The 21,392-nt window shown below is 34.0% G+C and overlaps 3 protein-coding genes and 1 pseudogene across 3 annotated transcripts; 2 read left to right on the top strand and 2 right to left on the bottom strand.

Moving 5' to 3' along the window:
- Positions 1 to 434: 434 nt before the first annotated feature.
- On the top strand, positions 435 to 2,445 carry LOC118045722 (F-box protein SKIP2). The gene has a single exon (XM_035054416.2). It carries the CDS (start codon positions 693 to 695, stop codon positions 2,265 to 2,267), a length of 1,575 nt encoding a protein of 524 aa, XP_034910307.1. The 5' UTR covers positions 435 to 692; the 3' UTR covers positions 2,268 to 2,445.
- Positions 2,446 to 10,776: 8,331 nt separating this feature from the next.
- On the top strand, positions 10,777 to 12,246 carry LOC118045721 (protein RER1A). Its single transcript, XM_035054415.2, has 4 exons — positions 10,777 to 11,266; positions 11,475 to 11,655; positions 11,761 to 11,826; positions 11,924 to 12,246. Exons 1-3 carry the CDS (start codon positions 10,890 to 10,892, stop codon positions 11,815 to 11,817), a joined length of 615 nt encoding a protein of 204 aa, XP_034910306.1. The 5' UTR covers positions 10,777 to 10,889; the 3' UTR covers positions 11,818 to 11,826; positions 11,924 to 12,246.
- Positions 11,347 to 18,331, bottom strand: LOC118045778 (UPF0481 protein At3g47200-like; annotated as a pseudogene).
- A 515-nt stretch (positions 18,332 to 18,846) lies between these two features.
- Positions 18,847 to 21,109, bottom strand: LOC118045720 (cysteine proteinase COT44). Its single transcript, XM_035054414.2, has 4 exons — positions 20,495 to 21,109; positions 19,688 to 19,923; positions 19,443 to 19,583; positions 18,847 to 19,336 (listed from the first exon to the last, which is right to left on the bottom strand). Exons 1-4 carry the CDS (start codon positions 20,967 to 20,969, stop codon positions 19,040 to 19,042), a joined length of 1,149 nt encoding a protein of 382 aa, XP_034910305.1. The 5' UTR covers positions 20,970 to 21,109; the 3' UTR covers positions 18,847 to 19,039.
- Between the last annotated feature and the right edge of the window lie 283 nt (positions 21,110 to 21,392).

Raw genomic sequence — 21,392 nt, 5'->3', positions numbered from 1 at the left:
TATCCTTTTCTCTCTTTTATTCTCATCATAATTTATGAAACATATTTCACAATTTCTTTGAAATATTGTATTTTTTGAATAACGATAAGGTTGAATGTGACGTTTTCTAATCACAACATGTATAAATTGTACTATTTCATCAATTTGTATTTAAACTATAATAGTTTTTTATTTAAAAAAAAGAAAACTTGGTAGTAAATAAAAATACCTTACTTTTCCAACATTTAGAGGGTTTGAGATTGTGGTGCATGATATTTTTTAAAACAATTTTTTGTTTAAAAACACTTTAAAACCATAAAAAAAAAAAACATTAAAATAAATCAATTTAATATTTTTTAAAATAAAAAATAATTTTAAAAAACACATGAAAATAGAAGCATAAGTTGTGAAAATACGTCGAACATGACTCGCTCACACGCAATCTCCACGCCCACCAGATTATAACTGTATCTATCTAGCCGGTCCGTGGCGATTACGACGAGGACACGCACCTCCCTCGCTCCCTCCTCCTTTGTTTTGACTGCCCAAGAGCAGTTTCAACCAAATAATTATTAATTATCCTCTTCGTATTTATAACCTAGCACACCCGCTCCCTCTCCTCTCAATCTCTGCAAAGCAAAACTCGAAATCCTAACACGACGGGACCTCCTCTGGAACCAGCTGCTCCAGAGGCTCGTTTTCTCACTCACCAAATGGGCCAATCATCTTCCACCACTAATTATTCAATCAACCGATTCTTAACCCCCGCGACCATCTCATCCGAATCCTCAGATTTAGCCGACGAAATCAATATCGGACCTCTCAGAGACCACACGGAGGACATACCAGACGATTGTTTAGCTTACATATTCCAGCTTCTCAGAGCCGGTGACCGCAAAAGCTCATCCCTTGTCTGCAAACGATGGCTACGCGTCGATGCTCAAAGTCGCCGCCGGCTTTCTCTGATTGCGCAATCGGAGATTATTTCCTATGTGCCTACGATCTTTACTCGATTCGATTCGGTTGCTAAACTATCTCTCCGGTGTGGTCGGAAATCTGTTAGCTTAAATGACGATGCGTTGCTGATGATTTCTATCCGGTGCGAGAATCTCACGCGACTCAAGCTCCGTGGATGTCGTGAACTGACTGAGTTAGGTATGGCTAACTTTGCTAAAAATTGTAAGAACTTGACGAAATTTTCGTGCGGTTCGTGCAATTTCGGGGTTGAAGGAATTAATTGGATTTTAAAGTATTGTACTGATCTTGAAGAGTTGACTATTAAGCGGCTTAGAAGTGTCAATAATGGGAACGAATTGATCATCGTTCCCGGCGCAGCCGCATCAAGTATAAAATCCATTTGTTTGAAGGAGTTGGTTAATGGGCAGTGCTTTGAACCGCTTGTGGTTGAATGCAAGAAGCTTAAGACCTTGAAAGTGATTCGTTGTTTAGGTGATTGGGATAGTGTGCTTGTAAAAATTGGGAATGGAAATGGGATTTTGAGTGATGTTCATTTAGAGAGGTTGCAAGTGAGTGATATTGGACTTGGAGCAATTGCCAAATGTGTAAATATAGATAGTTTGCATATTGTAAGGAATCCTGACTGTTCAAATTTAGGGCTTGTTTCTGTGGCAGAGAATTGTAGGAAGTTGAGGAAGCTTCATATTGATGGGTGGAACATTAATCGGATTGGAGATGAGGGTTTAATAGCTGTAGCGAAACGGTGCCCGGAGTTACAAGAGCTTGTTTTGATTTGTGTTCAGGTTACGCATTTGAGTATGGCAGCAATTGCTGTTAACTGTCAGAGATTGGAGCGATTGGCATTGTGCGGGATCGGAGCTATTGGTGATGCGGAGATTGCTTGCATTGCAGCTAAATGTGTGGAGTTAAAGAAGCTTTGCATCAAGGGCTGTGCTATTTCTGATACTGCCATTGAAGCACTTGCTTGGGGATGTCCGAATTTGGTTAAGGTTAAGGTCAAGAAATGCAGAGGAGTTAGCAGTGAAGTTGTGAATTGGTTGTCGCGGCGCAAGGGGTCACTTGTTGTTAGTTTCGATGCTGCTGAAAGTGAAGGGTTGGATGGCAGTGGCAGTGATGTTGGGGGTCAAGAAAGTGGTATGGAATTCCCGGTGATGGGTGACCAAGTAGTTGTCGGTGATGGCCCTTCAGTCAGCGTTGGGAGATTGGCTTTGCTTAGGGCGAAGCTAGGGTATTTTGCCAGCAGGAACTTGGTGCCCTGTGCGTTTAACAAGTCATCAAATCATGGGGATAGTTCAAGTAGCAATCTGTGAATGTTTTTTGTAGGAGTCGGTAAAATGAGAAACCAACTCTTGATGATCCATTCGCCCTCTTCTTTTTCTATTGGTTGCGCTAATTACTTGATTCTTATATTTCACAGTATATGTTGTCTCTTTCTGGATTGTTCAATTTTGTTAGCAGTTAAATTAAAACAAGATGAACTTCCGTTTATCAGTCAGTCTGTCTCTATTTCTTTCTTATCACACTTGTATTTGGGTTTTTTTCTTCCATAACTTGAAGTAACTATTACTTGAATTTTTTTTATTTTTTTATTGTAACTAAATTATTCAGAAAGAAATACTTTCTATTATTCTGTAACACAAAAAGTAAAGTAACCATTAGAGCATCTCCCATTTTAAAATGGCTTTTTAAATAGTATATATATATTTGTTTCTTTTCAATTATTTTTTTATGTGCATTCAAATGGTATTTTAATATATTTGAGATATAATTATTTTAATAACTCAATATGATTTGATTATTTAGCAATTTAATTTTTAATCAATCTAATATTAAAAAAAAAATAATAATAAATAATTTAAGTTAATATAGATGAATTTGTTAAATTTATGAAATGTATAATTAAAAAAGGAGTAATCTTGTAAAAAATAAAAAAAATAACATATTTGTATATATAAAAAAGAGAGTAAAATAGCATTTTGTTTATCACTTCCGAATGTTACTTCTCAAAAAATCTCATGAGTTCATCACGATGCCTGTGGTTTCTTGAATGCTGCGTAGCTTCTTGCAGCACGGCAGTCTCTGACTCTGTGCAAACACAGCAGCCTTGTGGTCAGGTCCTTATTTTGTGGTTAATACTGGCAACTGAGTCTTCCATGGACTTCAAACTAAAGATGCAGTACTTCTCTCTTTTTCAAAACCGTGTTGTTGCAAATGATAGCCAATTCAAAGACAAGCTGCCTGAGACACATTTCATGGTCCAGTTCAGTTATTTTAGCATGATTTATATATTGGTCTCCGAATTTTCTGGATGTTTTGGCATTCAATATTTGGTTTGCCTTTGTTAGCTGTCTTTTATTTTGATGTCGACTTCAGCCTTTGAACTAAATTTTGTCTTCCTATTGGCAATGTTTTTTTTTTTTTTTTTTAAAAAAAGCTTCTGTTCATGATGATACAGTACCCTGCGGGTTCGAAGGAGCTACTGGGAAGTATCTTAGCTTGTAGGGCATGGCTGAGGCGCACAATTCAGAAAGACCAAGCGAGAAATTGTGATGGTGACTCGACGATGATATATAGACTCGAAAATACAAAGTCATTGTTTATCACCTTCTTGGTGGTCTTCATTGAACAATAAACGCCGATTTTTTTTTTTTTTTTCTTAGTCAATGTTCTAGGATGAAGGGATCAAGTTGTTTCTTCTCTGGTTATTTCCTATTTTTAACATTTTTAATATATTGAAACCAATTTCAGTCTTCTGCTTTTATAACTAGTTAATGTGAAATTACAGGGTAAAGATGTTTAATTACTTGATTGACCTGCTTTGAGTAGACTATTTGAGTTATGAATAAGACCCTAATCCATGCTTGCCAACGAAGTTGAAAAAAAAGCTTCTAATGAATCTAAATCTTTCCACGACTGTTTAATGGGCTTGAGTTTTTTTCTTTTGGAGTTAGGCTTGGACTGATAGTCCAAGTTCTCATACAAAACAAATTCCTTTTGCAAAATAAGGGATCCTTTGATGTCTATATTAACAAAGTGTAAAAGAAAAATAATATATAGCAAAAAAAAAATGAAAATATAGGAGAATATATGTCGTGGTCTTTGTGTATGGATTTATTGTGTTGTTATCTCTATACCTAGTGATCCTTGGATGTTTGTATACCTCAGATCATATATATTTACTTTGTAGATTGTAAGGTTGCAAATCTACTCGTATTAGTAACCATGAAAAATATTTGATTTGCGTGAATGACTACACCATCAACCTCTTAGAATGAGTTATTTATGTAAGCATCCATCTTATGAAATTGTGAGATAAGGTTCCAAGTATGCACCATACTAACAACTTGTTATATAAGAATTTAGGTGTGCGCTTGCACTGATAACTTGTTAAACAAAGAATTAAGGATGGTGGTGTTATATTGGGTTGTCTTTAAATTTGTTACACATACGCTTTGAGATTGTTTAACATGAAAAGAATCAGTGTGCTTTCCCATTTAGGTTAGCCAACTTTTTCCTCTTTTCCTCTTTTTTTTTCCTCCTCCTCCTCCTCCTTCATTTTTCTTTGTGGGTTTGATTGGATCAAGGTTGTTGGGCCTGGTGGGGCCATTTTTTCTCTTTCTCTTTCTTTTTATTTCTTCTCCTCTCTCTTATTAAGCTCCATTGTTTGAGTTGAGATTGAATTAAAGAGTTATTGAAGAATTAGTGATTGACATAGAATTTTTTTTGGCACATGTATGACATGCGTCGGCGAGTGAACAAGCCTGCCAATTTCTAACTATATGTGTAGTAATTTTTAGCCTTTGATGGCAGTCTTTCTTGGTGGATTTGGTTTCGTCTTGACGAGGGGAATCCTCCTATGTAATACACATCTATGAGAAATCTTCAACAACCCCTCTTTTTTTTTTTTTTTTTTTTTCTAACCTTTTCTCCCTTGTTTTTCACACATCTTCTTCTTCTTTTCTCCTTATTTTCTAAATATTAGTGATTGACATAGAAAAAAAAATAAATAAATTTGGGCACATATATGACATGCATCGGCGAGTGAACAAGCCTGCCAATTTCTAGCTCTGTGTGCAATAATTTTTGGCCTTTGATGAAGTCTTTCTTGGTGGATTTGATTTCATCTTAACAAGGGGAATCCTCCTATATAGTACGCGTATCTATGACAATCTTTTTCCTTTTCTTTCCCCCATTCTCTTCTTTTCCTTTTCATTTATGAGCCTAATTGATATTTTATTTCCTTTTCCCTTTTTTCTTCTCTCATTCGGACTTGGTCAAGCCCTTTTCTATTTTTCTCTAATTTTATCCTCTCATCTTTTTTTTTTTTTTTTTTTATCTTCTCATCTCTTTATTTTCTGCCCTTCTCTCTTATTGGGCTTGGTTGAGCCTTCTCTCTCTCTCTCTCTCTCTCTCTCTCTCTCTCTCTCTATTTTTTTTCCTTTTCTTTCGCCTCTTCTTGCGCCTGGTTGGGCTTATTTATCCTGTCTTAATAATTTCCCCATCTAGTTTTTAAAACTATGTGAAGTTTCAAAAACTCTACTTCTTACTTGTAGGGGCATTTTGATTCGGAAATGGGAGGTGCAGTTAGGATAAATTATGAGAATGCGAATCAAAATCATCTAATGTCAATTATCCTTTGTATGCATGAGTGAAAGAAGACAATGAACTTTTTAGGCAAGTTATCCTGAGAGGAGTAAGCATGCTTGTGTTCGAGTCAAATAAAGGTTCTTCATAAAATATAGCTAGAGAGAGCTCACATAGGGTGTTTTGATATTTAAGCTCCATTGGAGATTGTTTTGTACTTAGGTGAAGAAAAAGTTCCATAAAAACCATTTTCATGGTGGAGAATGCCTTGTGATTGGGCAAAGTTATGTTGCAGTAAGTGTTAAGCTATCACATATAGAAATGCTCTTTATTATATTTGGGCTATGTTATTTTTTGATGACTTCACTGTGTTGGGGATACATGTTTTGAGCCCGACGAGAAAAACTCCTACATAGGTAAAGAATCTTATGGAGAAAATACCACAACGAATTTTTTTAGGAAGATTATTATATGGAATTATAAAGATTTTATATGAAGATTTCATTTGGATACATGTGTATTTTGCATATATAATAATGAAGATGAGTAATCTTATGGATAACAACATAACAAAGAATCATGAAGAAAATATCACTTTTGTGAAATAAAAGTTTAAAATACATTTTAAGTAATCTAAATGCTAGAAGGAAAGGAAAGGTTGACATTAAAATGATTAGAGACCATTTTAAGGATTTTTTCTCTAGGGTTAAAAGTAAACTTAATTCTACAAGTAAGGTGCCATTTTGTTTATAAATATTCATTTCTTTGCAATCTTATACATCTTTACTTAGTATTGGTTGATTGATCTATAATGACTTCTTAACTATAAGGAAAGTAAAGGTACATTCCATAAATATTATCTGATTTCATCTCACCATAGTCATTAACATTTCAGTAAGGAACCTCATGGCTAAGTATATGGTACCAATCAAAGTATCTATTTAATAGAGAAAAGGTCCTTCAAAGATAGTGTTTTAAGATAGTTCTATCTTTATCACCATGAAGGTTTGTGAGATTGTGTAACATTTGGGATAGTTACCAATGCTTATTGATACATTTATGATTTCCTCAACTAGCACATTATTATTTTCTATTCCTATTAGAGGAGTTTTTACTATAGTCAACTTGAAAGGGTGTATGCCTACTTATGCCTTCATTTATCTAGAGAGGATGTTGATAGCGCTCTCATCATCTATGATTACCCTGTGTACTTTATGGTTGGATATGATTACTATGACATCCTCATAGGGGAATGTTATCCCCTTTTCCTCTTTAGACATTAAGATGATATAGTTATGTCATAAATTTGGGAGACATAAGGCAACCAAAACTTGCTTTGCATATGCTTTATTAGCCCGACTATAGTCATTCTAAACAAAAACGTTTTCAAAGATCATTTTAATTTTAGAAAAAAGTTTTAGAGGCACACCGATCTCTTTTTTTTCTTCTTCAAGTTGTGACTTCTTCTTGATGAATTGTTGAAGGTAACCTTTAACAATCAATTTTTCTATTTCCTTTTTTAGTATATAACAATACTCAATATCATGACCCTTATCTTTATGAAAAAAGATAGTACTTATTAAGGTTGTATGTGTTGGTGTCGTTTTTCATTAGGGGTACTATAGAAATTTTTGTTTATTAATGACAGTGAATACCTTATTTTAGGTGGGATTCAATAGTGTGGTCTTGAGCTCGAAAAACACCAACAAACTACAAATGAAGCTTTTTAGTTTTTGTTTTTTGCTGCTTTAAGGATATTATAAGTAGAGATCAACGATGCTTAAGAGGCTTTTCTTTTTGTATTTAGAACTGAGGATATCATTGTCTTGCCACACTAACTTCCTTTCTATAATTATGGTTGTTTACTAATTGCCTAAATTTGAGGAGAGTTTAATCTAAGAGTGTATAGTCATTCCCATAAACTATATTTTCATAAACTCCATTAATTAAGGTTTTAGTGGCAATGGGTTCAAATAAACCCTCCTTTTAAGCGCTCCTTTATAAAATCTTTTCATACATGTTTTTAGGTTTTTGTTTTCTAATTCTGTAATGGTGAAGAGCTTAGTCCAGCTTTTTTTAGTTGTTATGCTTGTGCTGAAGTGAAAAATAAGTTTAAAGAAAAGATCACTAAGGTTAAAAATATAATTGAGCTTTAGGCTATGATACCATACCTATGTAGACTTGCAAAAATTTATTGAAAGAATTTTACATATAACATCACTATCTTATATCACTAATTCTAGGTTATTTCATACATTTTATACTTGTTCCTTAGGTTTTTAAGTCCAATATAATTATGCAAATTTATCTTTATGGATATATAATTCTTAAATAAATTGGTATCCAACACTCATTTGTAAAGTGAAGAACCACCCACTTAGTGGGGGTTGTATTCATTCTCTGAAGCTTACATTATAATAGATCTAACCACATACCACGACCTTTTTTGCTCAGAACTACCCAAGTTAGATTCTCATAAAGTGATGTTGATGACCACTCTTATGTTTTGACTAGATGATGTTCTATTTTTTATTTTTATTTTTTACTTTAAGAGTTTATATCTATAGTAACTAGTTTGAGAACATTCACCACAATAGTCATAGCCTTATATAAGTTAAGTTGGAGTATGATGATGTTCTGGCTTACTTTATTATACATCATTTTATCCTATTTCTCTTAAAAATTAAAGTTGTCTATATACTAAAGTGGTGCAACTAGTGATTGTGCCAATCTCTGAGGGAGAGATTGGAGAGGCAAGGTTCTAAACTACTATTGTAAGAATAAAACAACCTCTACGCGGATCTTTATTTGTTGGGCTATTTGTTAAAGATCTAAAAGGGCTAATTAATGTGTGGTGAAGAGGTCATTACTCTTATGTGCCCTAGCTTTTCTAAGTTTTTAGTCATGAATTTTTTAAAAAATATGAATACATAAGAAGAGGAGGGAACAAATTGGCTTTTGTTATGTTTATACAAATATCACCACTAACGAAGTTGAAAAAACTTTAAAAGGATCTGGGAATTCTCATGATTGTTTAATGAGTTTGATTTTTTTTTTTTAAAGTTGGGCATATATTTATAATCCATGTTTTCCTGGAAAATAAGTCCTCTATTTAGAATAAAAGACCCTACAATGCTTATATTAACAAAGCATAAGAGAAAAATAATATATTAGAGAATTTATGTTGTGCTTTATATTAGTGGATATGTTATGTTACCTCTATATTTAGTGATCATTTGGTATTTATATACCTTAGACCATGTGCATTTGCTTTGTAGGTTATAAAGTCATAGACCTATTCATACAAGTAATCAAGGAAAATATTTCATTTGTTATGCATGATTATGCAACTAGCCTATTAGGACGAGTTTTGAGACAAGGCATTCATATAGACACAATACTAAAAGGTTAAAGAATTTAGGTAGGTGTTGTATTGACAACTTGGAGAATTTAAATGGGCATTGCACTGATAACTTGTAAGATGAGAATTAGGTTTTCACAAATATTGAGATTTGTTGACGCTAAAAAAATTAATGTGTACTTACTGGTTTGGGTTGACCACCTTTTCCCTCCCCTTTTTTTTTCCCCTTATCGAGCTTGTTTAGGTTGAATTAAGACTAAATTGAAGAGTTGTGGAAGAATCAAAGACCAAAATAGAACAAGGAAAAGAAAATTGTTCGGCATATAAACAAGCCCACCATGTTTTACAATGCATGTAATAACTTTCAACCTCCAATGATGTTCTTTCTTAGCGATGTTAGCTTCATCTCAATGATGATAATTCCCTTATGTGTTGTATGTTCATGAAAAATCTACAACATATATATATATATATATATATATATATATATATATATATATATATTTTCTCTATTTTCTCATTATGCTTTGTTGGGCATGTTTGACTTGATTGGATCTTTCCCCTTTATCTTATTTTATTTTCTTGTTCTCCTTCTCTTCTTTTCTTCTTGTCTTTTTACTTTTCTTTTCTTGGTCCGACTAGGTTTTTCTTTCTCCCCCCTCCTTTTTTTTTTAATCTTTTCCTCCTCTCTCTCTGTTTTCTTTTTTTCCTAAAAGCATGGTTGGGCCCTTCTTCATTTTATTTCTCTCCTTTCCTCTTCCCTTTCCTTCTCCTTTTACTTTCTCTTCCCCTATCTTCATTTTCTCTCCTACTCTCCCATGTGGCTTAATTGGGCCTCTTTATATGTATATCTTCTTCCCTTTCCTTTTGAGTTACTTAAGCTTGTTATTGCCTCGTCACCCATGATGTGACTTTTGTGAATTTTACTTTGTTACACAATGAATATGTCATTAATCAAGTTTAATTAGTTTAATTGCACTTATTCCATATGACACCTATAGTGACAAGAAAAGCAATGTGATTTTAATTTTAGACAATCTAAATATATTAGTAAAATGGATGCCTAAAGAGCTAAGAGCAATTGTCCATGGACTTTTACCTTGCTATTTGATTGCTACTTCCTGAGTAGATTAGTTGCTTGATTGCATAGATTTCTAGCATTGTTGTTTATTGCTTAATAATATTTGACTGCCACTTTCCAAGCAAATTAGTTATTTGATCATAGAGGATTGAGGATGTTGATGTAATCAGTTTGTTCTCTCTACATCTTCTATACAAATCATTTCATCAACTCCAAAAACCTGAAAACTAGTCCTAAAACCCGAAATCAAATCGAGTTAGTTTTGGCTTTCTCAACTTACATTTGTTTTTTCATACAACTTTGAGTCTCTAAACAACCACTACGAAGCTCTTCTCATCTTATGAAACTCGTAAACACTAAAAAAACCAATTTTGGTGGCTAGAAATGCAGCGAACAACGACTCTCTCTCATTACTAGAATCCGACAACACCTCTCTCTCTTCTATTTTTATTTAGGGACTAAAAAATAACACAAATGAACTTATATACCAAAAGTAATTTTTTAAAATTTAAAGGGACTTAAATTGTATAAATTGCGATATATTTAAACATTGAGGACCTAAGTATATTTTTCATGCAATTTATAACAATCCGACATCCTTTTGGTTTCAGACTTTTTTATTTCAATTTCATTATTAACTAAAAAATAAAAAATAATTAGTTTTCAATTGGATCGTTCAAAATAAAAATTAAAGATCAAATTAAATTATTAAAAAATAAATAGAAAATCCAAGGTGTCAAGTGAGTCCGTAAACAATGGCCCTGTAGTATTCTATAATAATAATAATTCAAGAAATAGATATATTAACCCACAAAAACTCTCCCCGAAGTCCGAAATCAGAGGCGCACAAGGACTGAACTTATAAAAACCCAGAACCCCAACAGTAAACCAGGAAAAAAAGCAGAAATGGAAACCGGTCAGCCAAGCGGAACTCTCTCAGGAGACGATCTTTCCTCTCTGTCATCAACCCCGGCAACCACCATCTCACGGTGGTCCTTCGCTGTTTCACGGCGGTACCAACACTTTCTTGACAAAACGGTCCCTCACATCCTCTACCGTTGGATCTCCTGCTTAGTCGTAGTATTGATTTATGCAATCCGCGTCTACCTTGTTCAAGGCTTCTACATAGTCACATACGGTCTTGGTATTTACTTGCTTAATCTCTTGATTGGATTTTTGTCCCCCCAAATTGACCCTGAGATCCATGACGGCCCCACTCTTCCTACTCGCGGATCCGATGAGTTTCGTCCTTTCGTTCGCCGGTTGCCCGAATTCAAGTTCTGGTAAGGCAGCATCCAATTCGTTATTTTGTTTTGATTTTTTCATTTTGACCGTTTATAGGGTTTCTTGATTTGTAGTGAAATTGTTTTTTTTTTTTTTAATGAGAAATGTTAAATAATTGGATAATATATTTTTTTGGGTAGTGTTTAACGAAAGGGGAAGGTTCATGTGGGATGGAATTACTGAATTTGATTGGAATTATGAATGTAGGTATTCAATTACGAAGGCGTGTTGCATTGCCTTTGTAATGACATTTTTCTTCGTGTTTGATGTGCCGGTGTTTTGGCCGATATTACTTATTTACTGGGTCATGCTATTCTTTCTTACTATGAGGAGACAGATTTCCCATATGATCAAGTATAGATATGTTCCATTCTCTACTGGTAAACAGGTATCATTGTACCTGACATCCTGTTTTATTTATTTTTTTATTGTTAATTTTTTTGCGGCAGTGATTGTTTGGTTTTAATTCTGGTTATTTGCTCTTGTCTATCAGCGATATGATGGAAAGAAGGGACCTTCCACCGAAACTGCTGATCTATCTAAGGAATGAATTTAATAGGTAGTCTGAAACTAATGTGTGCATGTTTGTTATTTGTTTGGTTAAAGTTGTTTGAGTACATGCAGTCTGATTGCTTTTGGCTATATTATGTTGACAGGCTGAGCGTTTTGAAGGCTATGGTGGTTGTAGAATTGTTTTGAGGACCAATTTTGGTTCATTCAATGAATGTTTCTTCCTACTAAGACTCCCCATATTTTACTCAGCTAGCTTGGCCTGTGGAAAGCCCAGTGGTTCATGATGCTCTTTTTTCACAAGGATTGCTTTTGTATAGAAGTGGGCATGCCGCATTTCTTTTGCTAAATTATTACTTTACTGACTTGTAGTCTACTGAGGGACATGCCAGTCGGTGCATTAGAATTATGCTTAGTCTACTTATAAATTGTTCGGTTCTCATCAATTGAAAATGCCATTTTTCACCCAGTGATGCCTTTTTACCTGAGATAATTGCTATTTTTCATGTTCTTCTAAATCATACCTTTCTATACTAATGATGCTGCAAGGGTGCATGTTTATACTAGTTTCAATGGACCTTGTAAAATCCTCGTTTTGGGATTGGAATTGATGCTGTCAATGGTTTGAGCATGCACAAAGTTCAGAGTTTTGGCAGGTGGTTTCCATGTTCAGGTACTTTTAGAGAAGCTTGCTTGAATGTAACCTGTGTACTTGCTGGCCAGTGGTGAAGCAGATTGAGAACATAGTATAACATATTGGTAAAGAATAATGCTAACTTATCATGGAAGTGTCGGAGTGAATAGCACTTGGCTGGAGACATGGTAGAGTTTGAATTGAGCACAACTTTGTGATTTCATTTGTGCTATTTGTGATCAAACATCTGTGACAAATATAGCCTTTTTCATTGCAAAATAGATGTTAAAGCGAGAAAAGACAAGATTGTTAGGCTGCCTATTTTACTTGGTACTCTGACTAATCATCTAATGTAAGTGTTGGTGCAGATGTAGTTCTCTCAATGTATACAACTTCATTACAAGTACAGTAAACGATAACCAGATATAACATGCCCAAATTCATTCCCATCAGGGTGTTGCAAGGATTTCATTTTAGACAACAGGTGTTCTGCAAACTCCACGGTTTGAGCATTAGCAGTTTATATTTTCCTTTTTTCGGTATGATGTGCTTAGTTGACTTTTACATGTACTGGTCTCATGATATCAAACACAAACAATGGCATCCTGCTAGATCTCCGAGCATCCTTCATCAAAGCTCCACTTGCCATTTGATGTCATTTGGAGCAATCATTGACGTACGTTTGCCCTTGGCCATTGTTAGATTTGGGTTTTATAAGTTTTTCATTAGTGCCCGCATTACAATTCTGCAGAAATTTAGCATTCAATTAATATACCGAGTTGAAGGCTATTACGCAATTAGGAAATCGTACTTTTGAAGTTGAACGCTTCTGTGATAACCTCCCAACAAGCATCCAGAGCTATGACGGAAGTGCATTACCGTCGTGGAGGTGGGAGCCTAAATCTTTCCCCCGAGTTGTGGATTTCATCGGATTGTCTGCAGAACATGATGCTTGAGAGAAAATCTGTCAGTCAATCTGAGAACTTTGGTATTTTCAGCATTGCAAGTTCATTGAAAAAGGAGCAAACACTTAAAAAATTACAAATTCTATCACGTGGCTTCCATTGTTTTATTGCAGTAACCTTCTGTATATGAACTCATACAAAGAAATACCAAAAACTCAAAAGAATAGAGGCCACACAATTCTCACCTCAAAGAATGAGGGGGGTCAAGATATTATACAGAAAAACCCCTTTTCCTTGTCTGAAAACCTTAATTCAGATTACTGCAACTCAAGAATAATAATAATAAAAAAAAAGAATCAAGAAATCATCATCAAAATCTTGATCTTGGTCTGTTATAAGCATAAACTCCGTAGAAGGTCTGTGACAAGTAGTAACAGCACGAAAGCAGCAAACAATGAGACGATCGCCCAAGGATTGCTGAAATAATTATGTTTAAGACTTGCTCGCCAAGTGTTCCACTTGTGGTTGTAATGCTGGTTTACATCCTCGGACAATCGGGAGAGGTAACTGTCATTTATGTCGGAAACCACCTCTTGACAGAGTTGGTTGAAGAGGTCTGCAACATCAGCGTCACTGCCAAGCCAATGCTCAATTATGGAGGTATGCTATATCCTCAGGGCAGCTAATCAAGTTGTCCACGAAGATCACATACGAGGTAATTTCATTGCCCCAGTCAATATGGCACTGCTCTAATGCAATACGATTGAAGAAAAGTGATTGATAACAGCCTCTCTGATCTCTGTGACACAAAGGATTAATTGTTGGCGTCGCTTGTCAGCAACACGATTAGCATTTGACCACCGCCTGATCCAATTTCTGGGCACAGGTTGAGGCCCTGTTCGCAACAGACTTCTTGAATAGAATGCATCGAACCACGCATTGCAAAAACAGGATCATTTCTAGGATAGCCAAGTTTCTTGAATCCCTCAGCAACACCTCGAAACAGTTCAAGCACAAAGCAACCATCGAGAACCATAATTTCCACAAATTCATTGCTTCTGAGAATGATTGGCCCGTCATAGCATGAACGAACTTTCTCTTCAAGTTCTCTGATTGAATCAAGATAGAGCTATAAATCCCGATTAGTACGCTTGAGGATATGATGAAGGGAACGCCATTTATGTCGATCCATTTAGCGTAGGCGTTTCTTGCCATGGTGGTAAGGCACCAAGGAGACGATCCGGGGGACAATAAGACTTGTCATCGCCCTCCCGTAGGTAATGGGGGACTCGGTAGAGGACAACTTTGACCATGAACTTGCCGTGTCATCTTGTCTAAACAACAAAAGTACAATCACAGCTATATAGGGGGGGAAAATCTCTCGATTTATAAAACATCTTATCCGACATCATCATGATACAAAATTGTATTCGGTAATAGTATTTTACTAGATTTCGCCATACGCTGCGTTTAGATAATGCAAGCATGCTGTTCAAATAAATATAAAAAATCAACAACTCAAGTAATAGCATCCGCCAATTAAATAAGTTCTTTTTATTTTAATTAAATAATAAAAAAATAGATAATGATAATAAATTGACATTTTTTTCCAAAACAATGACTACAATAACTTAAAAATAAACATTTAGAAATATAAAATTGGATAAAAAGTGGATAAAAAAAACACAGCTCGAGTTAACCTAAAATAGCATGATAAATATATAACCTAGATAATAAGAAGCTGGCCAATACGAATTAATCTATAAAACCCGTGGCTCATGCTATGAAATCAGGATAACCCAACATAAAAGAAATGGAAGAAAAACACAAAACCTTTTTTTTTTTTTACAAAATAATATCAAACAATAAAATCATAAAAGAAAATAAGCCACAAAAAAAGCGTTGACCCGAGTTAACTTTCCAAACTCATAACTCGGGTCATTAGACTAAAAGCACCATATATGGAAAAACCATGAAACACAATCCCCAAAAATCAAATATTGAGAAATAAAATTGAGAAAAATAATTATATAAAAGGATACAACAAAAGAGCAATTAAAAGAATAAAAAAAATAAAATAAAAAAATAAATTACTGGGAAACAAAAAAGTTTTCAATTGCACGGTGAAATCAAAAAGGGAAAAAGCTTTAACAAAAAGACAAAAACAATCAAAAGAATGAGGATCAAACTTAAAAAAAAAATAATACACCAAAAATTTTGATCGAGAGATAAATTTGAAAACCAATAAAAATTGCACAAAAAGGCTAAGAAAAAAATCAAAAGAATGAGAACAAAAATAAAAAAATAATAAACACATGGAAAATTTGGGTTGAATAATAAAATTGAAAGAAAAATAAAAACTTTACATAAGAGTTAGAACAAAAATCAGAAACTAAAAGAACAATGACCAAATCCAAAGGCAAAATAAATTGAGAGGCAACTGTGAAAATTTAGAGAGTTAGAGCAAACACCGAAGATGAGAGAGAGAAGGGGAAAAAAAAAAGGGTTCCCAACATCAAACCAGAGTTTTGTTTAGAACACGAGTTAGACAGACATGAAGGGGTTGTCGAGAGGATTTGAATGTAGCCTCAAAAGCCACTGTTTGGCCGTTAGGTAACGCTGTATGAGTTGCTCAAAAACATAAGAATCTTTCATGTGCTGATGTGTGTAACACACGTGTAAATTATTAAAAAAAAAAAAACTCATTAAATACTAAAGTATAAATCCACCCCTAACCTCACCTAACAAAAAAAAAAAACGAGGTTAAAATGATAGAAATAACCTTTCACCAAAGCTATCTCTTTTTTTTTTTTTTTTACCTTAAGGGCATTCTAGTAACTTTATAAGATTTTTTTGATACATTAAATGTTAAAGTACAAATATATCCCTAACCGCACCTGGTAATAATAAAAAAATCAAGGTTAAAACGACAAAATGTTCATGATCAAAATTTGTTTTTTTTTTTACCTCAAGGAATTATAGTAACTTAATTGTGCATTTAAAGTTAACCGTGCATTTAAAGTTGAAAATGCAAAAATACCCTATATGCCATGCTTAATTTGTTTTTGTTCTAAGAGTATTTTTGTATTTTTATTATTCAAAGAATAATAAAATACACAAAATACCCTTAGACTAAATTTTTCTATTATAAAACAAAATAGTAATCCATAATAAATATAAATCTAGTGCTATCATAAATGACATTTTTCTTACCCCCTTCCTTTTTAGTTATATGGACACTTGGAAGAATAACAACTTTTATTTATGAAACTTTTACGTGGAATATTGTACTATGATCAAATTCTTGCATAACCAGTAAGGAACTACTTGCACATAGATGAAAAGAGCTCTAATGAATCAGAGTACACCAAAATAGAAAAGAAAAGTATCTAATTTGAAAAAATTATATAGCAAAAGAATCTAAAAAAATCAAAAGAATAAAATTTAAAATTGATATAAAAAATAAAAATAAACTTATTGTCACAATGAACAATGTTTTTAAGTAGTGTGGAGCTCTACAACATTTGTTTTAAGGCTATTTAGCTTCTTTTAATTGTCAAAAACAACAACTAAAATGAGTAATATGCTGCAACTTTAAAATAAATGGTATTTTTCTTGGAAAGTCCATCGATAATTAATTTACACTTTACATCTGCTTATGTATGTTAATTGCTTCCTCTTAGTCATAGATAAGCAATGTCCCAAATGAAACAAGTTATTGCATTTATGCATTTCAGAACATTTGAAAGCTTTTAATGTCATATTTTCATGTAGATGGTGGAAGGTCTATTAAAATTATATTATAATTCTAAGATATAGCCTAGTAGCCTTTCATATTGCAATTAAAATTCACATAAAAACCAAATGCTATATTTTATCATAAGTTTTAAACTCCTGATAATAATGTAGAAGAATAACCAACCAACACACATTTTAAAAAGCTCACATAAAAAGCTCACAACGAAATACCCAAATGCTTATTACCACTTACATTTTAAAGGATTTTTCACTCATAAATTATGAAAACACCACTAACTAAAAAGAGTAGATTACAATGTTAAAGTCTATGTATTTGTAAGGAAGTAATATAACCCTTTTAGGTAAAGTAAAACTAGAAATCAATATAGAAAAGAGAATAATCAAATAGTAAGCTCAAAGCATTAAGAATATGATTCTCAAGATAGTAATTAATTATTCAATGGTTACAACAGGTTGTTAGGATGAAATGAAAGGTTTATTTACATAAGAATATGACCAACTTGCCAAAATACTAAATTGTGATAGGTTTGGTATACTAGATGGCTCAAGTCAGGTGATGTAAAAAATATCTTAAATTAGAGCAAAGGTAGCAACATGAAGTGTTTAGCAACCTTGTCTTTTTTTGTCTTGGATGGCAAAGAGATGATAAGATAATTTTAAATTTAGATTTTAGTGTAAAGACAAGATAATTTATATTTTAATACAACGATAAGCTAAGTATATCTTGTACACATTTGTACGTAGCAAGAGGTTGAATACATGCTAGAGAAAAAAGTCTTCTAATTTACAAATAAACGGTTGATAATTATATATTAGCTTTAAAATAAATGGTTGATAAATTGATGGGAAATGTTCTGAAATGCATAAATGCAATAACTTGTTTTATTTGGGACATTGCTTATCTATGACTAAGAGGAAGCAATTAACATACACAAGCAGATGTAAAGTGTAAATTAATTATCGATGGACTTTCCAAGAGAAATACCATTTATTTTAAAGTTGTAGCATATTACTCCTTTTAGTTGTTGTTTTTTACAATTAAAAGAAGCTAAATAGCCTTAAAACAAATGTTGTAGAGCTCTACACTACTTAAAAACATTGTTCATTGTGACAATAAGTTTATTTTTATTTTTTATATCAATTTTAATTTTATTCTTTTGATTTTTTTAGATTCTTTTTGCTATATAAATTTTTCTTTTTAATTTCGTCATTCAATCAAATATAAAGTTTATTTTGTATTTTAATTTTAATCTCATTCTTTTGGTATTTTTTAATTCTTTTATATAATTGAAATTATTTTTTTAATTTTATCTTTTCAATATTTGATTGATTGAGAATTGCACTTCATGGTTTTTCAAGATAAGGTGCTCCAGGTCTAATGACTTAGGTTGCGGGTTTAACAAGTTAACATGTATTTTTTTAAAAAAAACTTTATAATTATTTTTTTTTTTTTATCAAGTTATTTTAATCTCATAATTTAGATCACAAGTTTAGCATAATATTCTGGGTTGGTTCGACCTTGATTACCGAAGTTATAAATTTATCATGCTAACTCGGGTTGATCAGATCTATTTTTTATATTTTATTTTATTATTTCATATTTAATGAGCTATAAATTAAGATATATTATTAGTCATATTTTGAAATAAAATAAAATAAAATAAAATTTCTCTCATATTATCCTAATTATTTCTTTTAAAACTTGATACATCTTCTATTGTTTTTATTTTTTTTTTATTTAATTAAAATAAAATTAACTTATTCTCGAATATATCATTCAAGTTTCATGTTTTTATTTATTTTAAAATACCTAAACAGGAATAGCGAAAAACTATATATACAATACAACGATAATCATGCATGGAATTAGAAACAAACATGAACAGCTCGCCTGATTGTCCTTTCGGTAAACTTAGACCAAGAAGGATAAACGTCTATTCAGCTCGATAAATCAACACGGAATCTCACCAATCATCGAGCTTTACACCTTCAATCACCTTCCCTTCTTGTTTTGCTTCATCCAAGTTAGGTTTAGCAGTGTTCTCGCCATTCTTGACTGGGTAAGAAGATTCCATTGCAATTCCACATCTGCCAGTGTATGTGTCGCGGACGTTACGCTGCATCTTGATGTATCCATGCTCCCCCCATTCTTTGCCCCATGAGTTCCTTACAAGCCAGTAATCTATGCCTTTCTCCGAGCCATATCCAACAACAACCACACCATGGTCGAGGGCCGTCCCACATTCACCGGTGAACACTCCCTGAGCAGATCAGAAGAGGACGAAAAGGCTCACAAATCACAAGTATTCCAAATTGACGTGTTAAGAGCAAGATGAGGCACGAAGATTAAAGAATGATTCGACTTACAGACTGGTAGAATTGTAAAGCCATGCCACTGGCTTCAATGGCGACGCTAACTGGCTGATGAGCCACAGCTTTCTGCAATGCTTTCTCATTGAACGGCAAAACATCCTCAAACCCATCAATGCTAACAGCCTTAGTTTTCATCTGTGAAGATCCAAAACAGGCAAGAACCCCAAGAGCGTGAACCGTAAAACCCAACAATCTGGTGTTGATTATAATTTAAATGTGCATTTGTATATGATACTGACCTTGTCTTTGTCACATTTATCATCATCTCCTACGTACGGATAGTCCTTCTCAGTGTCCAGGCCACCGTTGTTGATAATGAATTGGAATGCATAGTCCATGAGGCCTCCATTGCAGCCTGCGTTATAGGTCCTGTCACAATCTACAAGTTCTTGCTCTGATAGAGAGATCAACTCCCCCGTTGCTATCTGGTTTATTCCTTCTACAGCAGCAACTGTTGAAAAAGCCCAGCAACTACCTGCATCGGCAATATCATTAGAATTTTAGGCCTAGCCCAACTCTAACAAGAGTGGAGGCAAGTGGCAAACTAGCTGAGTTTGCCTTGAAACTGGGCCATAACTCATAATTTTATAGATATTATTTGGGTTGTGAGAAGGATGGACTGGCCCATTTCATGTGATTTGTCTTTTCAGTGACGACATGCATGAACGGAAACGAGACGCCCTGTGCCACCCAAAAGGTGCAAAAACTACCATTTTGGAAGTCTAGAAAGATAACTACCAGCTCCTGCTAATTCATGAACACTATTTTCTTTCTTATGAGAAATTAAACGATGCTGCTGTGCTCAACACCATATGACATCTTCAATTCAAACCTCGAGAGTTCAAACAGCAAAATGCTTGGTTTTAGAATCCAGATGAGCATGGGTGGACGATTATCTTTGTATAAAGGCCAAGACACCCCCCCCCCTTGTACTGAAAATGATATTTGTTACAACGAAAAACTAGCCCAGTTGTTGGTTGTTTTTTTTTTAAAAAAAAAAAAAACAGTTAGATTGTTTCAGGAAACAAAAGGAAATGAATTATTACCACAACTTCCTTGATCTTTGATCGGGTTAACTGCTCCTTTTGCTCTCCAATCCACGGATTCCGGCAGCTTGTCACCAGCCTTGAAAGCATATCTTTCACTCGGGCTCTTAGACTTCATTAATCTACGCTTAGCGTCACTCCTCGTGCCCAGAAACATGGCACGGTACTCTTCATTGGTAAGATCTGCAAACTTAGTCAACCCAACTCTGTACGTATGGTTTTGGGAGTTATGTTCATCAATGAACCTCAAATTATTCTTAAAGATTTCAAACCTCTCTGCTTCCTCTCCTAGCCTGTTGTATGCTTTACCATGCTTTGCAAGCCACCATTTGTACATACTCATCACCTCATCATCGCTTCTCCAGCTTGATCGACCATGGTTTAGTTGATTGTCACTAGAGGTAAGGATTGACATGTCCAAGGCAGATGACATGGTGAAGAGAAGGAAGAGAAGGGCTGATATGGCAAGCGCCATGCTTGGTTTGAGAAGAGAGCGATGGTGGTGGATGGAGAGAGTGGTTGTGAAGAGGAGGAGAGAGCGATGTGAGTTTTATAAAGGCAATGAAATAATGCATAATCGAGAGTAAAACTGTCATATACAAGTCTTCTTACAAGATACAAGACCAATCCGAGCCCTTCGGTTGGCAATTAGGAGAAGTAATTGTTTCTACCTTAAAAATCAGTTGCCGATGCAAGGAGACAAAGTCCGTTGGTCATCGCATGTTAGGTTTTACCACATTGGAGTCATCCTCAGAGGTTGCTTCGAGGCATGGTTTTCTCTTACCAGACAGTCAAATGTGCAACAAGGCTCCCGAGAATTTGGTAGATACATGACATCCACTTGCTTGAGACAATTAACCTAAATTCTATTTTCATCTTCTCATATACACAAGAAAAT

The sequence above is a fragment of the Populus alba genome, chromosome 5 (assembly GCF_005239225.2).
Source record: "Populus alba chromosome 5, ASM523922v2, whole genome shotgun sequence".
NCBI lineage: Eukaryota > Viridiplantae > Streptophyta > Magnoliopsida > Malpighiales > Salicaceae > Populus > Populus alba.
Note: the sequence above shows the minus strand (reverse complement) of the source record. Positions and strands in the feature narration are given on the sequence as shown.

What these genes read in the sequence shown, in the direction of transcription:
- LOC118045722 (XM_035054416.2), top strand. Translation starts at nt 693, where the DNA reads ATGGGCCAATCATCTTCCACCACTAATTATTCAATCAACCGATTCTTA.
- LOC118045721 (XM_035054415.2), top strand. Translation starts at nt 10,890, where the DNA reads ATGGAAACCGGTCAGCCAAGCGGAACTCTCTCAGGAGACGATCTTTCC. An exon ending in TTGCCCGAATTCAAGTTCTG is followed by an intron (nt 11,267 to 11,474) that starts GTAAGGCAGCAT and finishes TTATGAATGTAG; the next exon opens with GTATTCAATTACGAAGGCGT. An exon ending in CATTCTCTACTGGTAAACAG is followed by an intron (nt 11,656 to 11,760) that starts GTATCATTGTAC and finishes CTTGTCTATCAG; the next exon opens with CGATATGATGGAAAGAAGGG.
- LOC118045720 (XM_035054414.2), bottom strand. Translation starts at nt 20,969, where the DNA reads ATGGCGCTTGCCATATCAGCCCTTCTCTTCCTTCTCTTCACCATGTCA. An exon ending in CAAAGATCAAGGAAGTTGTG is followed by an intron (nt 19,924 to 20,494) that starts GTAATAATTCAT and finishes TTGCCGATGCAG; the next exon opens with GTAGTTGCTGGGCTTTTTCA. An exon ending in CTTTACAATTCTACCAGTCT is followed by an intron (nt 19,337 to 19,442) that starts GTAAGTCGAATC and finishes TGATCTGCTCAG; the next exon opens with GGAGTGTTCACCGGTGAATG.